The sequence below is a fragment of the Saccoglossus kowalevskii genome, chromosome 2, assembly GCF_978046115.1.
Source record: "Saccoglossus kowalevskii chromosome 2, keSacKowa6.1, whole genome shotgun sequence".
NCBI lineage: Eukaryota > Metazoa > Hemichordata > Enteropneusta > Harrimaniidae > Saccoglossus > Saccoglossus kowalevskii.
Window position 1 is genome coordinate 19,675,744 of NC_140642.1, and position 15,423 is coordinate 19,691,166.

A 15,423-nucleotide genomic window follows, 5' to 3' on the forward strand; every position below is an offset into this window, starting at 1 on the left:
CTTAACATAAGGAATTTCTCTGTACATATTGACGTGGTAAATAGCCATCGATGTTTACTGCCCATATATGAAGGTTTTTACAAGGTAGACAAAAAAAAATTATTAGCTTTCGCCCTTATTATAATACTTTGTTTAAATTCCCATAATGCCTTAGTGGAAAATATATTGTGAAATATATAAATTCTGCATTATTTGTTGAATGAAAATGACATATCTATCTTTACTTTTCATTGAAGGACTATTCCTTGTAACTGTGTGGTCATGTATGGAAATTGTTGCTCCATACGAGAGGTCATTATTCGATATAATGTACATAAAATATGTTGTAATGAATTTGGATGTCTATATTATGTTAATCTGTCTGTATTGTTATTTTATTATATTACAATGGTAAATTAAAGCACTATGTTGGTATTTTCAACATTAATTATTTTTTAACATTAATGAAGATTTCATTATTTGTATGTTTTTTCATAATATAGCATTCCTATATTTATTCTTAATTTGGATTTTGATTGAGTCATCATCTGTGGGTATACTAATTATGTTCGTTGTCTACAAAACCATCCTAATTTTTGTTTCTAGTGTCCACTAGTGAATAAGTTATTACATTTATTTTCAGTTGCAAATATGTAAATTTTGGTTGCCATGGTAACTGAATGTACTATTACCATAAATGCCTTTCTCCACCACCCATGCACTCCCACCCTTTCCATGCGCGTATTTGGGATATACAGATGTGAAAGTGAAACTGGGAGAGAAAACAATAAAGTAGTGTTGAAATAAACGAAATATCTCATCAATTCCACCACTTTGTATGCTGTTAATGAATTCTTCTGCTTCAAATTGGTCTCCTCTAGTGGGTAAATATTGGTAGAAATCTGTTTGATTGCAGAGTGCCGCTGCCTTCCCCTTTGTAAATATTACTATGAAAGCTATATGCACGTATAATGCTTATTCCAAGAAATACTTTAATTGAAACACACCAAATACATAAAAAGAGCATAGACAGAAATTTTTACAAAATGCATTATGTTATGATAAAACAGACTTGAAAAAAAAAAAAAAAAAAAAAAAAAAAAAACAGCAGCAGAGATTTTTCGGAGAGAAAAAGCATTCAAGCTTAAAATAAATTCATTTCTGTGTATTTGGAATAATGAAGTCTGAGTCCAATCTGTCCTTCATCCTACGAATACAAATGAGATGCCTCTTTCAGTGTGTAATATTCTAGAGGGAAAAAAAGTAAAAATTGACGTCAGAGAAGTGCGTTGAATAGAACAGTGTAATTGCCCCAGCAGTCACACTTCGAGCTTTCACCTATGTACATGTATACGTGTATTTGTTGGGTTTGGATCACTCCTCTTTCTAGTAGTTTTACAGAGTAATGTTTTGGAGATCTATTCGCTGATCCTTTTTTCTTTCTTTTTTCTCCTGTCACTCTCGTTGAATGAAATTGAATTGAACATTGATCTGACTGCCCTACTTTCTGTGCTTCCGCAATATTCATGTTGTGTGCGTTATTCATTGTCAGTGTCCTCCTACTTGTACTCAACTCATCTGATATATCCGCTGCATAGATTATCCATCTATAGGTGACAATGTAAATTTAATTATCCTGTTTCAGTCCTTCAGTATCTCTATCTGTTGGAGTAAAAAAAAAATGAATGGCACTCTAATTATAAGGTGCCGCAGTGTCGGAATTTATTCAAGATTCACCACTGACCTTGGAAATTTTCATTCACTGAACTTATTAATTAAAGTGCCATTCTGCATAAAACGTGTCCTGTTTTTCTACTCACTATTTTAGAAAAAAAATTGGGCCAACCACTAGTGAGTTCAGATGGCCATCTTTATGTATTAGGGTTGATTTAAATACACTGTTGTATATACATGTGTACTCGTTCTGTTCTACTTTGTATAACATATTACAAATTATCAGGGTATACAAACATGTAGTCAATTTGGGTAAGAAAATCACCCATACCCATTTAGCAGTGTTATAGCTTTAAAGATGTCTACCGGTACTTATATTTTCCTCTGTCTGACTACATATTACATTGTACATGTACCAGTTATCAGTTAATGAACTGATTTGACATCTGTTACAGAAACTGGCTGCATAAATAATTATGACTGGTGTACATCGTGACAGTATTGCATTTGCCGTGGGTAGATTTTATGAAACTTGTGGATTTGGATGGGGGGATTATAGATTGACCACTGTTTGTACGTCCATGTGTCTGTGCATGTGTCCAGACCTATATCTTAGACATGCCTGGACTGATTACACACATACATCATACATAATATTATACATATGCGCATCAATTTGTTTCACAATCCGATTCAAGATGGCAGAATGGTAGCCATTTTTGTGCTGAAAAATAATCAAAATCAAGCTTTTCTGGCATTCCGGAACTGGATCTCGGCTGTTAATTTACAGATGGATTTTGTTTAAACATGGTACATACATGTACATTGAACATTATGGGACCTTGATGCATGTCATTTTGTTATCCAGATCAGATTCAAAATGATTGACTGGTGGCCATTTTGTTTTAATCCATATCTCTGACATGCTTCGACTGATTATGTTCAAATTTTATATATTCATTATATATCCAGTCATAGATATACAGATGTATTGGTTTGATGATCCAATTCAAAATGGTTGCCATTTTGTTTTAAATAATGCTGTACCAGAGCAATATCTCTCAATTTTGACTCGTTTGTCAATTAGATACAAGATGACTGCCAATCATTTTAATGTTAAAAAATCATCATAATCAAGCATCTGCTTCTGGATCCATATCTGGCATGTTTATGTTCAAACTATATTACTATAAACAAAACTATATTATATATAATCCTAAATTTGATAGCTAACAATGACTGTGCCATGCATGGCTCGTGTTTTAACGAAATGCTATATAGTATATAACGAACATATCATAGTAATACAACTACGTTTATTTATCATGTTACACTTATGAATTCGTAGAAGTTCTGATTCACAAATGGCTGACTCGTTTCAGTTTTCTTTACTGTTGCATGACTGGGACTGTCATGTGAATAACTGTATCTTGGTATTCTTGTGGTTGCACTCAAGACATACATGTAATTTACCTCCATATCATAGGACATCTTTATCTGATCTAATTTGATGATAGTGGCAAATTAAGTTTTTCATATTCAGTGATTCATTTTGCTTTATTGTCAGAATTTAAGGCACTAAATATGTTGGCAACCCCTAACATTTCCAAACTGAGTGATTAAAGTATAATCACATCTGATTTTTGTTATGGTAAGAAACTGGCTCATAGTTGTATAAATCACTGGTGTTCCCTTTTTTAAGAACAAATTAAATCTTAGTTTAGATACATTTATATAGGAAATGTACCTTACTTAGAGGTGTGTTGATATATGTCCAATTTTAAGGGGTTAGTATGAACCAGATTTCACTTTCTCTTTAGGTTGGATGTGTGCTTCTAATACTGGTCTGCATAGAGTTATTTAATTGATTTAATTAATTAGGTTGTTTCTCTCTCTATCTGGCTTATCAATGCAATGTACCGGTAATTATCTGTGAAAAGATATTGTATGACGAAACATCAATGAAATGAAATGGGATGGTACAGTGTAATCAGAAAGTGGTGGAGTTTTTTTGCAATATATCGATAGTTGACATCACCGTCAGGTATATAGTGTTACTGATACTGGATGTTACTGATGTATCAGAAAATACACAATGTAATAAACACAACCTGCATATCTTGTACAAGTTGTAATATTATTTCGTGCCAACCTGCATAGAATCTGCTCATGGTAATTCCATTGAAGTTTCTGTAATCCAGGCGAGTACAGTTATGTGTTACCTGTTCCTGTTACTGTTACGAAGCCTGCATTTGAGACTTTATTCCTGTTGGTCCTCTGAATGACTAACATAAATGTGTCCGTGATACCAGAGTAATATCACTGTGTTACCTACCGGAGTATTGCCTCTGTATTAGCAGAGTACCGTAATATCACATAGTACCAGAGTGTTATCACTGTTGTATTAGTGTCCTATCTCTGTGGCAATCGAGTACCATCTCTGTTGTACTGAGTCCAGTCTGTGTGGTACCAGTGTCCTCTCTCTTTGTTACCAGGTTCTCCTATCTCTCTAGAACCAGTGTCTTCTCTCCGTGGTACTATTGTCTTTTTTTCACATTATATAAACATGTCTAATACACAAATCCCACTGCACAAAACCAGCTTAACAGTGAGAACAGAAATATGCACCTTAGAGCTATAATATATCTCACACTTGACTTCAAATATCTAAGAGCATCAGTGCATCTGTGCCCAGTGATAAAGAAGTTAAGAACATGTGTGGTGCAGTAATGAGTTCACTAGAATGTCTGAACCCATATATGGAAAGCAAATAAGATCAGTGTAAGCAACACAGTCCAACTGATGCCTGCAATTATAACAGTTGTGGCATTGTATGTATGTGAAAGCTGGACATCAAATACCAAAATTACCAAAAAAGGTGGAAGCATATATTGGAAATTTGTTTTGGCTACAATTGTGAAGGGCTGCAAAGGGAGAAACCCAGAGTGGCTTATTGGAAAAATCAGAAACAGGAAATTGATATATTTGGGGCATCATATTAGGGCTGACAAGATAGCCAAATGCTTAATTCAGGGGAACTGTGACTAAAAGAGAATGAATAGACAACATTGTGGAGTGGATGCACCTACGACCACTTGGCGATGATTGATGATGAATGCAAACCAAGTTACAAATCTCCTCAAGTGTACATCTCTGGTTACATATTATCTTTGGTTTACATGTTGGTTTTTTCATTCCAACAGATATAGTGATAAAAGGTGTACATGTACATATATGAGAGCTGCAGTTCCATCTCACTGTTATTCCTAGAGGGTTTTATAAATTCCCCTTAAAAGCATGCACATGTATGGATGGATTTTCTTCGTATTTATTTTATACCAAGTTTTTCCAGAGCTGAATATCTGCCATCTTCTTATGTAAATACATACATACATCCATCAGGAGACATGCATGCACATACTTTCCTATATTGCAATAAATTTATGCCAATTATGTCATGTGATGACTGGTTTCATTTGAAATTACCCTATGTGACTTACATTTCTCTTGAGTGCATGCAGACGCGATTCTTGGATGATCGATTATTGCATTATTTTCCCCCATTCTAAATTATAAAGCTGACTAAAGTATAAAAATAGATGTAATTAACAGCATGTTTCCGGTGTGTAAATAATATGTGTAATATACAGTACATACATGTTTATGTGATTAATATTCAGGTGTGGTAATGAGAAAATAATGTTTTGTTCAATTAGTTGTGAAAATGCGTTGGTTTTATCATTTAAGCTCACTATAGTGGGAAAGACACTTGGTAAAATTAGTTAATCAGCTCATCATCTTTTGCAAAAACAGATCACTTTTGTTGGTTTTTATTTTATATCAAAAATCCTAAATTGTTAAAAGGCAAAGCCCAGAGTGGAGAATTGTTGTTATCTGTCCATGTATGTTATACTGATATAATGTAAAACTTGCACGTTATCATACCAAATTGATTTTTTCTATTTTCCTGATCTTGTAAATGTAATTTGTAGCATGTGCTTATGTACTGCACTCCTGAAAGATTTGTATAAAGATTTGCTATTGTCGTCACTCTCGGATAACTTCTTAAAATAACGTACTAATGAAAAGGTGTATTCGCAGCTATGCGGGTGTGTACTTGACAGCTTGGATTCTTTTGACAACAATAAACAAAAGATGAGTAGTTGCCATGGTGATTTTGTATTGGTCGCAGAAATGTCATAGTGTGGTTTTTGCAATTTGCATATATTTGTATGACAACTTAACAATGAGAGCTCATTCGTGGTGGAGATAAGTTCCGTGATACAGACCTATGTTTGTTGGGCAGGATAAATGTTTGTGAACATTCTTATTGTCTCTCCCGACTTTAATATTTCCATTCATCATTCAAAGCTAATATAAAATTTAATAGTTAATATGCAGCTGTCATGAACTTGACCATGAATGTATATTTCACCCTTAGGTCAGAATAGATATTGTTATATTTGTATGGACTTGTGAGATTTCAAGTTGTCAATTTTTTTTTTAAATATGGAAACTAGAAAAAAAGAAATTCATGTATAAATCTTGTATTGGTTTGGGCCTACGTTATGATGGCTATGTGTGTGTATGGAATATTTAGATGTCAACATTTAAATTAGAAATATAAAATTTAATGCTCATGCTATTTCAAAAACAGTCATTTTGAATGTGACTGTTTGCTTGGTGCCATCTGGTATCGTATGTTCATTTCACTTGACACCTGTAATCAGCTATATTGTATTTGACCTCAAGTGTATATTAACCTAGTTATGCAGGTCACAGTGTAATAATAATCCTGACTTTGACTTGACCTACATGTATTAAGGTCGTGGGGTCATACTACTCAAATATATGACCTGGTTGTGTAAGTCATAGTGTAATGTAACCCTGACTTTGACTTGAACTACATGTATTAAGGTCATGGGGTGATACTACTCAAATATATGACCTGGTTGTGTAAGTCATAGTGTAATGTAACCTGGACTTTGACTTGAACTACATGTATTAAGGTCATGGGGTCATCTGGGCTCTCTCTGGAATTTGCTAGGTAATAGTAAATTTACTAATCAAGAAAAAAAAGTATTAGTAAACTTTGTCTGGAAACTGCGGAGCATTTTCCCGCGACCGAGCACAACGGGGAAGAGAGAAGGAGAGGGAGCTGTCAGCTCTGTCGTCCGCCGAAAACAAGAACAGCATGCTGAAAATGGTGCTTACTGGTAGCAACCTGAGCTCTAAGTTTGTGTGTAATTTCATGACATCAAATTATGCAGTCTGCTCCACAAAATGTACCATTTATGATGGTACAACAAAACATCACAACAAAATATGCAATGTAGACACCAGAACCTTTATTTGAATAACTCAGTATTAATTAAACATATTCATGATAAACTCACATTGTTAACAGTGGGGAAAATAGTCATCATTCAAAAGTTCACTAAGTTCACTGCCTAGAACACAAGTCATCCTGTGAATAAATGTTCACGGGAAATTTCTCAGAAAAAAACTCTATGCCAATCAATATTATTATGAAGTAATCTCCCGTGCTCATCATGCAAACCCACTTGTTGACGTTTATGACGACACAAAATGACTATTATTTTCATCGAAATTTCTGAATTAAAGTGAAAAAGTAACTAAAGTAACTTTCGGTCTTGTAACTCGATCTCAATGCTAAGAATGCCCGATAAGAATGTTACACAAATTGTAGTATTTTTCGATCGATTCGCTAACATTGTCTCACCTTCCATTAGCTGTGGAATCATAGCCCTATGTTGCCGACCGCATTATTTACGTGACATGTTCGACATACAGCAACAAAAATAACAAGACTTCCGAATGAAATTGGTAGGGCAAAATTAGATTGTACGTCACACCAAAGAGCTACGGAACCGCAGCTAACCTTCCATTATTTCTGAAATCGTGCTGCAGTACAATCAACTTTCCGTTTCTTGGTGCTGTCAGGGTTAGGACACCCATGGGTTTCTGGTTCTGAACACGATTTAGCGGTTTCTCCATCTCGTCGTGAAAAATACTCGTCGAGCAGTTGTCTGCTCCTTTTTGAGGTAGTCTCCATTTTCAATAAATAAACAAATCACCTGTTTGATAAGGGCGACATGAAAGCGTCCCATACTGAGAGTAAAGTTGCGGGGTATCTTGAAACACATGTCGACTAAACTACGCATGTGCGATGACACCAAAATAACTTTAGAGGAGAAAAGTACATTCAGTGGCAGTTCCATGTTGATCGCGATCACCATGTAACAATTGTTGCAATCTTAGAAGTAACGGGACATTGTTAAAATGGCAATCACTCAAACTGTAACACGCGTGATGATCACAGTTGAGTCTTGACAATTAAATGAGGGCGATTTGCGAGGGTATTTTGTACAAAATGTGTTCGTAAATCCTACTAATAGATATTTATTTTGTTCGTAAATCTTGTCCAAATTTCGTAATTTACGACATTTGCGAGCGACAGCGAGAGCACAGGTCATACTACTCAAATATATGACCTGGTTGTGTAAGTCATAGTGTAATGTAACCTGTACTTTGACTTGAACTACATGTATTAAGGTCATGGGGTCATACTACTCAAATATATGACCTGGTTGTGTAAGTCATAGTGTAATGTAACCCTGACTTTGACTTGAACTACATGTATTAAGGTCATGGGGTGATACTACTCAAATATATGACCTGGTTGTGTAAGTCATAGTGTAATGTAACCCCTGACTTTGACTTGACCTACATGTATTAAGGTCATGGGGTCATACTACTCAAATACATGACCTGGTTGTGTAAGTCGTAGTGTAATGTAACCCTGAATTTGACTTGAACTACATGTATTAAGGTCATGGCAGCCCTCAAAGCTTGAAATTGTTTTCAGTGGCCCTTGGCTACCAAGTGAAATGTCTTAGTGGCCAATCTAAATTTTTAATCGCCAAGCCAAATGTTTGGTCGCCAGAACTAGCTATTTTTTTAAATATAGGAAAAAACATAATACCAAAACAAGTTTCATTTTAGATTTTTTTATTTGGGTACATATATAAATATTACATATCAAGCATGTCGAACAATACTGATGGGTAGCTAGTCCTCAGGCCAAGCAGTGTATTGGATTCTCCTTGGTCTTTTGCTGTTGTTCATCCAGCATCTTGCAACACTTTCTGTATCAAAGTCATCTAGACTTGGACCATCTGATGAAATGCGTATTAAATGTTCCACTGTTTGGGTAGCTAAAGAACTTCTGCAGTCGCTCTTAATTCTGTTCTGTGCACTGAACACACGCTCACATTGAGCAGATGTCACAGGAATTACTAGCATCAGTTGTATTAGGTGGAGCAGGTCCTAGAAAAAATGTAAAAGTTTAACATTTACATACAAAGAAATATTGGAGTTGAAGCAAGCTCAGTGTCTCTGGATTGGAGTGAATTTAAAACTTTACCTTGAAATCCTCTTGATACGGACTCTTTGTAAGCATGACTTCCCATAAACCACTGTATGATCTGGTAAGAAATTCCTGGTTCACTAGAGTTTTCAACAGGCTCCATTGATGTAAGACCATATCCAAATTACAGTTGTTCCTGTGAAAGAATCAATGGCAGAGTTAATATAATATACTTTAAGCATGTAATGGAATACAACTTTAGATTGTTAAAATTAAAAACGTCCACTGATAAAACAGAATGGTAATGTACCACTCACCTTGTCAAAACTGGACCAAACCATTCTAGCAGGTAATTAAGTTCATCATCACCATAATTAACAAGGTCATTATCCACATCTGGCCAGGTGTCATGATGAAATATTCTGAAACATGCAACAGCCTTGGCAGCTCCACGAACATCATCAACATCACCAAGCATGTGACTGAATCTCCTCTTCATTCCATTGATCACCATGTCCACTGCTGTCTTCATTGCAATAACAAGAACACATGGAAGTGAAGACAGATCTGTGGGATCAACTTCAATGTTTGCAAAATTCTTGAGTACCACACCTTGATATCTTATATCCTCAGCATCATTAAGTTGTTGTAGTTGTATTAGTGTCAGCAAGTCTTGCAGTTTTCCACCTTGTAGTACACCTACAGTAAGATTCTCTATTCTACAAATAGTGTTCCTAAGTGATGACACAGCTAATGGTAGAATGGTTTTGTTCGATTGTAGTAATTGGCTCAGTGATCTGATAATAAAGAGCACATCCAACAGAAAATGACAGAACACAACAAAATTAAAGTCCTTCATCCACTTGGAAACATTCAGTGACCTTCCTTTGATATCTGTATTAGTGCTGGTGGAGGCAAGGTGTTCTGCATGTGCTAACACAACATGATACTGTCCTGAAGGCTCTCGTCCATTATCATAACTTCCTCTCAGCAGTAGCCTCAATGCTTTTTCAGTGTGGGGTGACGGTGACCATCTTGTGCCCTTGACTCTTGTGGGGTTGCATACATTGATGTCAAGTTCATGGGCCAATGCTTTCAGTTCTCTTCTGCTTTTGCTACTGTAATGATATGTCTTATAAATTAAATGGAGAACATCAATCACTTGTTGAGCCTGTTTACATTTCTTCAACATTTCCATTACAGCTAACTCAAGTCTGTTAGTAAATGAAGAGCAAATGAATTAGTTAATCATTATTTTACTGAATGCACAGATTTGTTAAGTTTCAAATTAACATACATTAAACCATGCCATACCTGTGAGGCATGCACCAAATAGTAATCAACCATTCACAAGATTGGCCCAACTTTGCCCTGACCCCTCCAGTTTCTCCCATATTTACAGATGCACCATCTGCACAGAAACCAATAAGTTTATTTCTGTAGTCTTCAAATCCAACTGATGCAAACACCTTGTCAATTGCAGCTACAATGCCTGACATTAAAGAACAAACAGTGTTGATTAACAAGACAATCGGGAAAATAGAACGTGATTAACAGGTGTACACTACAAAAATATGTAACTTTGCTTACAATATATTTATTTATACATAGCAATACCTGTATTTTGATTAATCATCTTGTATAATAATAGTTATATAGCACAATTGAACTCTGAAATTAAAGAAAGAAAGTAACATTATATACAAAGTTTAACTATTATTAAATATCTAAAAAAAATATTATCAGCATGCAATATTTTGGACTAAAAACTAAAAGTATTCAATAAATACATACCATCAGCATGGGCATGTTCTAATTCAACCAGTCCTATCAACTTGTTCACAGGTTTACCATCATCTAAATATCTCACAATAATTGATTCATTTTCTTTTATGGACGAGTCTGTTGCTCCATCACACATAATACTGATATACCTGCTTTCCTTTGCTTTATCGCCGATGTCCCGTTTCATTACTTCTGCGACTGTTGCTACAATTTCCGCACATTTTACATCATTTGCATACATAGTTCCCACGTCCAGTCCATTTTTCTTTTGTAGATTCAACAGTGTACGAAACTTTGTAAATGGCATTTCCGACTTCGCAATGCAGTACGCAGTGTTAATTTTTATCCTCAGGTCAGCGTTAGCTTGATCGGTGTTGGTAGTTGCTTGCCGCTCAAAACTTTGTTGTACTGTTGTGTTTTTATTTAAAAAACAATCTCTACAGATGATATGTTTTTTGCTTCGACCATGGATAGTCAATGTTTCTTTCTTAAACTTTGATGATCCAGTAACCAGGTCCGTATTTCCGGCCTTGTCAGGAAAGGCACTACAGTAGATGCAGGTCATTACTTGTTTGACTTGATCGTACTTGGCCCACGAAAACAGCTTCAACCAAGTGGTCTGAAATTTCCGAACACTCCCAGTCGTACTCGTACTCGGTAAATTCTTCGTGGAAGGGACTTCCGGAATGAGCTCAGCCTCAGTGCGATCAGCGGTTCGAGGACGCTTTTCACTTGGGGAAAAATAAGAATGAATGCTGCTTCGTTTCATTGTTCCTTCGAGGTTCCGTGATCAAAATACAAAATGTACAGTCGACTGAAGAACTACGACAGCCTGCAGGTTCAGGAAGCGAGGTCGAATCACGCATGTGTAGAATGGTGAATTGTGGGTATAATAGGTCAAGGGTCAGTCACGGTTACCGACCTCCCTAACAGCGCAATGCAATCGCGTTCGCGTGGTTAAAACTTAGTCGCCAAATATTTTTCGCACAGTCGCATTCCGGCGACCACGAAAATATTTTTAATCGCCAGTCAAATAAATTAGTCGCCATGGCGACCAAAATGATCGCAACTTTGAGGGCTGCATGGGGTCATACTACTCAAATACATGACCTGGTTGTGTAAGTCGTAGTGTAATGTAACCCTGACTTTGACTTGAACTACATGTATTAAGGTCATGGGGTCATACTACTCAAATATATGACCTGGTTGTGTAAGTCATAGTGTAATGTAACCCTGACTTTGACTTGAACTACATGTATTAAGGTCATTGGGTCTTACTACTCAAATATATGACCTGGTTGTGTAAGTCATAGTGTAATGTAACCCTGACTTTGACTTGAACTACATGTATTAAGGTCATGGGGTCATACTACTCAAATATATGACCTGGTTGTGTAAGTCATAGTGTAATGTAACCCTAACCCTGACTTTGACTTGAACTACATGTATTAAGGTCATGGGGTCATACTACTCAAATATATGACCTGGTTGTGTAAGTCATAGTGTAATGTAACCCTGACTTTGACTTGACCTACATGTATTAATGTCATGAGGTCATACTACTCAAATATATGACCTGGTTGCGCAGTGTATTTAATGTAACCCTGACTTGACTTTCATGTATTAATACTATTATGGTCATGAGGATGATACTACTCAAATATATGAAAACTTGTTGAAAATGATATTTTCAAATTGTTCTATTATATATGATAACAGAATAAATAGCCTTAGATTTCCAGTTTTAAGATTTTAGTGAAAAACAAGCACTTTGAAATAATGGACTAATAGTTGGTACTTGACTGGGTCACCTTTCTAATGCAATTTGCTATGTTAATGTTGATTCATATAATGATCTGATTTTTAAAACAAAATCATATATATTATTCTTTTTAATATTTTTGGATACATATTTATTGGCTCTGTATGAAAAAATAAACTTGGTTCTCAAGTTTGACATGGTATGGAGGTTCTGATGTTTGTGCAAGACCTCGTATATGTTCTTCATGTAGTACATGTACGTGTTAGACCACTATTTGGTGAACAAGGCTGATAAATTCTCCCATTTTTAGCTCAGCTGTCAGTATTACTGATTGTCTGTCGTCAACTTTACATTTTCGATTTCTTCTTAAAAACCACAAACTGTATAGCTGTGAAACTTTCTAGGAAGGTACCTTGGGTGGTTCTCTCTCAGATTTGTTCATTTCCTAAAGATATCTTCAATTCTCTACTTTTAGTGAAATATTCTCTGCAACAAAATCAAGAAAGTTGGTGTCTTGCGATATTAAAGCAGCTAGCATTAAGTTTAAATTGCCTTTTAGTCATTGCTTTCAGAGCATGCATCACAAACAGCGGAGCTATATCAGCTGATAGGCTGCTGGTTATTAGTCCCCGTTCAGGCGTAGCCTGAAAGGTGACTATTATTTCTTATTTCTGGTTTCCTTTCATCACCCCCCTTTATGTCTCCAACATTTTCTCAGAAATTCTGCAGCAGATATCAATGAAACTTGGCAGGTTGATGAACAAGTCTCTGTTGAATATGCACGTAATTTTTTTTTCCAGATCTGATGTCATGACCAGATCATGACCTTGATTTGAACATGGAGGTAGAAAAGAGGAGTGAGGATGCTATTGTTTCTGCTGGTTTCATGATGCTTTGGAGTTGTTAACTCAGTACACATTTTAATTATTTGGCAAACAACCTGTACAATATTGCCGTTAATCGGCTTACGTGTTTCGGCTATATTCAGAAGCTTTGCAAAGATTCTCGACACACTGTGCATGCCCAAACAGACAACAATATTACAAAATACAGCGAAAGACGTACGCTGAGTATACTTAATGCCCCAAAACCATTGCAACAAAGGGCGTCATTTTCAACATCTGCACACCGATGAAAACTGCCCCGTCAAAACGCCTTGTTATAAACTTGTCATGTGATTCTAAAATCACTGTGAAAATTTGCGGAATTTTTTTTTATCAATGCCTAAAGTTGAACGACTTTTGTGATGAAAAATATCAGAAAGAAGTAATCACTTATCTTGGAAGCATCTATATGCACAATATCCCATACCTACAAGTGTGAAATGACCTTTGTGATCCGATAAAGGTCATTGCGCATGCACAATTCTTTTATTTGTTGTTTGCGCATTCAAATTTATAGATGAAATTTATTTTTTCCAGTTCTACTCTTGTTTTCTTGTGTAAAAAAGTGGCTATCATCATGTAGATAAAACTAATTCTAAATAAAAACGATAAGTGGTTTAACCAGAGTGAAGACAAAGGATGTTTACAGGATTAACACAGGCTTAAATAGCGTCCTCACTCCTTTCCACCTCCATGATCTGAATCAGTGACAGATGGGTCATACCATTACCAATCTCAGTAGAAAATGTAGAGGGGTGTCAGGGATACATTTTGATGGGAATTATAGTGGTGATACTGAAACAAACCAGGTCCTGGTAAGACCTGAATTAACAAAGAAGTTGAGTTGTTTACTCAGATTTATGAACACAGTTTCTTGAGCATGTATGAGACATAGTTTGGTTTGCTATGCAAACTGCATGATCACCATGTTCATAGTCGCCTCTTAGTCTCTACTTAGGGAAAAAGATCTGCATGTTTTAAAATAAAAATTTAGGCTTTCTTTCATGTGAGTTTTGGTGGAAAGTATGAATTGGTGGATTCCAACTTGTTGATCATGTTTTTGCTGATATGCAGTCATTCATGTATGAGAAAGTGACTTGGCACTCACCAGAGTTATTGGTTTCACACTACAATTAGGATATTTGTTGAGGCATGAGATCACCCACATATGTAATTCACTGTATTTTGAAATTTTTTGTTTGCAGTGGATGGCATATTGGTATTTCAAACTGTTTTTAGCTCCGCTGTCGACTTTGTCGAACGGAGCTTATCATATGAGTGATTGTCCGTCATCGTCCGTCGTTCGTGTCAATGTTTTACTTTTTCGACTTCTTCTTGAAAACTACAAGCCTGAATGCTTTGATACTTGGTGTATATGTACCTTGGGTAGACCTCTCTTAGGTTTGTTCATTTCATGTTGATATCTTCAATTCTCTAATTTTGGTGAATATTTTTGTCATTTTTGGTAAAAAGTGATATTTTCGACTTCTTGTTAAAAACCGCAATTGCAATTGCTTTGATATTACATACCGGTATATAGGTACTACATGTGGACCTCTCTCAGATTTGTTAGCTCCGCTGTCGACTTTGTCGAGCAGAGCTTATCATATGAGTGATTGTCCGTCGTCGTCCGGTGTCGTCCGTGTCAATGTTTTACTTTTTCGACTTCTTCTTGAAAACTACAAGCCTGAATGCTTTGATACTTGGTGTATATGTACCTTGGGTAGACCTCTCTTAGGTTTGTTCATTTCATGTTGATATCTTCAATTCTCTAATTTTGGTGAATATTTTTGTCATTTTTGGTAAAAAGTGATATTTTCGACTTCTTGTTAAAAAACGCAAGTGCAATTGCTTTGATATTACATATATAGGTACTACATGTGGACCTCTCTCAGATTTGTTCATTTTGTAATGATATCTTTAATTCTCTAATTTTGGTGAATATTTTT

At 35.8% G+C, this 15,423-nt stretch overlaps 2 protein-coding genes across 3 annotated transcripts in view; one reads left to right on the plus strand and one right to left on the minus strand.

Moving 5' to 3' along the window:
• LOC100368048 (calcium-independent protein kinase C-like) overlaps window positions 1-15,423 on the plus strand; it is a 64,377-nt gene that overhangs the window by 12,157 nt on the left and 36,797 nt on the right. The gene's annotated exons all lie outside the window — the stretch shown is intronic.
• On the minus strand, window positions 8,669-9,140 carry LOC146748258 (zinc finger protein 862-like). Its single transcript, XM_085492617.1, has 2 exons — window positions 9,101-9,140; window positions 8,669-9,003 (listed from the first exon to the last, which is right to left on the minus strand). Exons 1-2 carry the CDS (start codon window positions 9,134-9,136, stop codon window positions 8,746-8,748), a joined length of 294 nt encoding a protein of 97 aa, XP_085348743.1. The 5' UTR covers window positions 9,137-9,140; the 3' UTR covers window positions 8,669-8,745.

What these genes read in the sequence shown, in the direction of transcription:
- LOC146748258 (XM_085492617.1), bottom strand. Translation starts at nt 9,136, where the DNA reads ATGCTTACAAAGAGTCCGTATCAAGAGGATTTCAAG. An exon ending in CGTATCAAGAGGATTTCAAG is followed by an intron (nt 9,004 to 9,100) that starts GTAAAGTTTTAA and finishes CATTTTTTCTAG; the next exon opens with GACCTGCTCCACCTAATACA.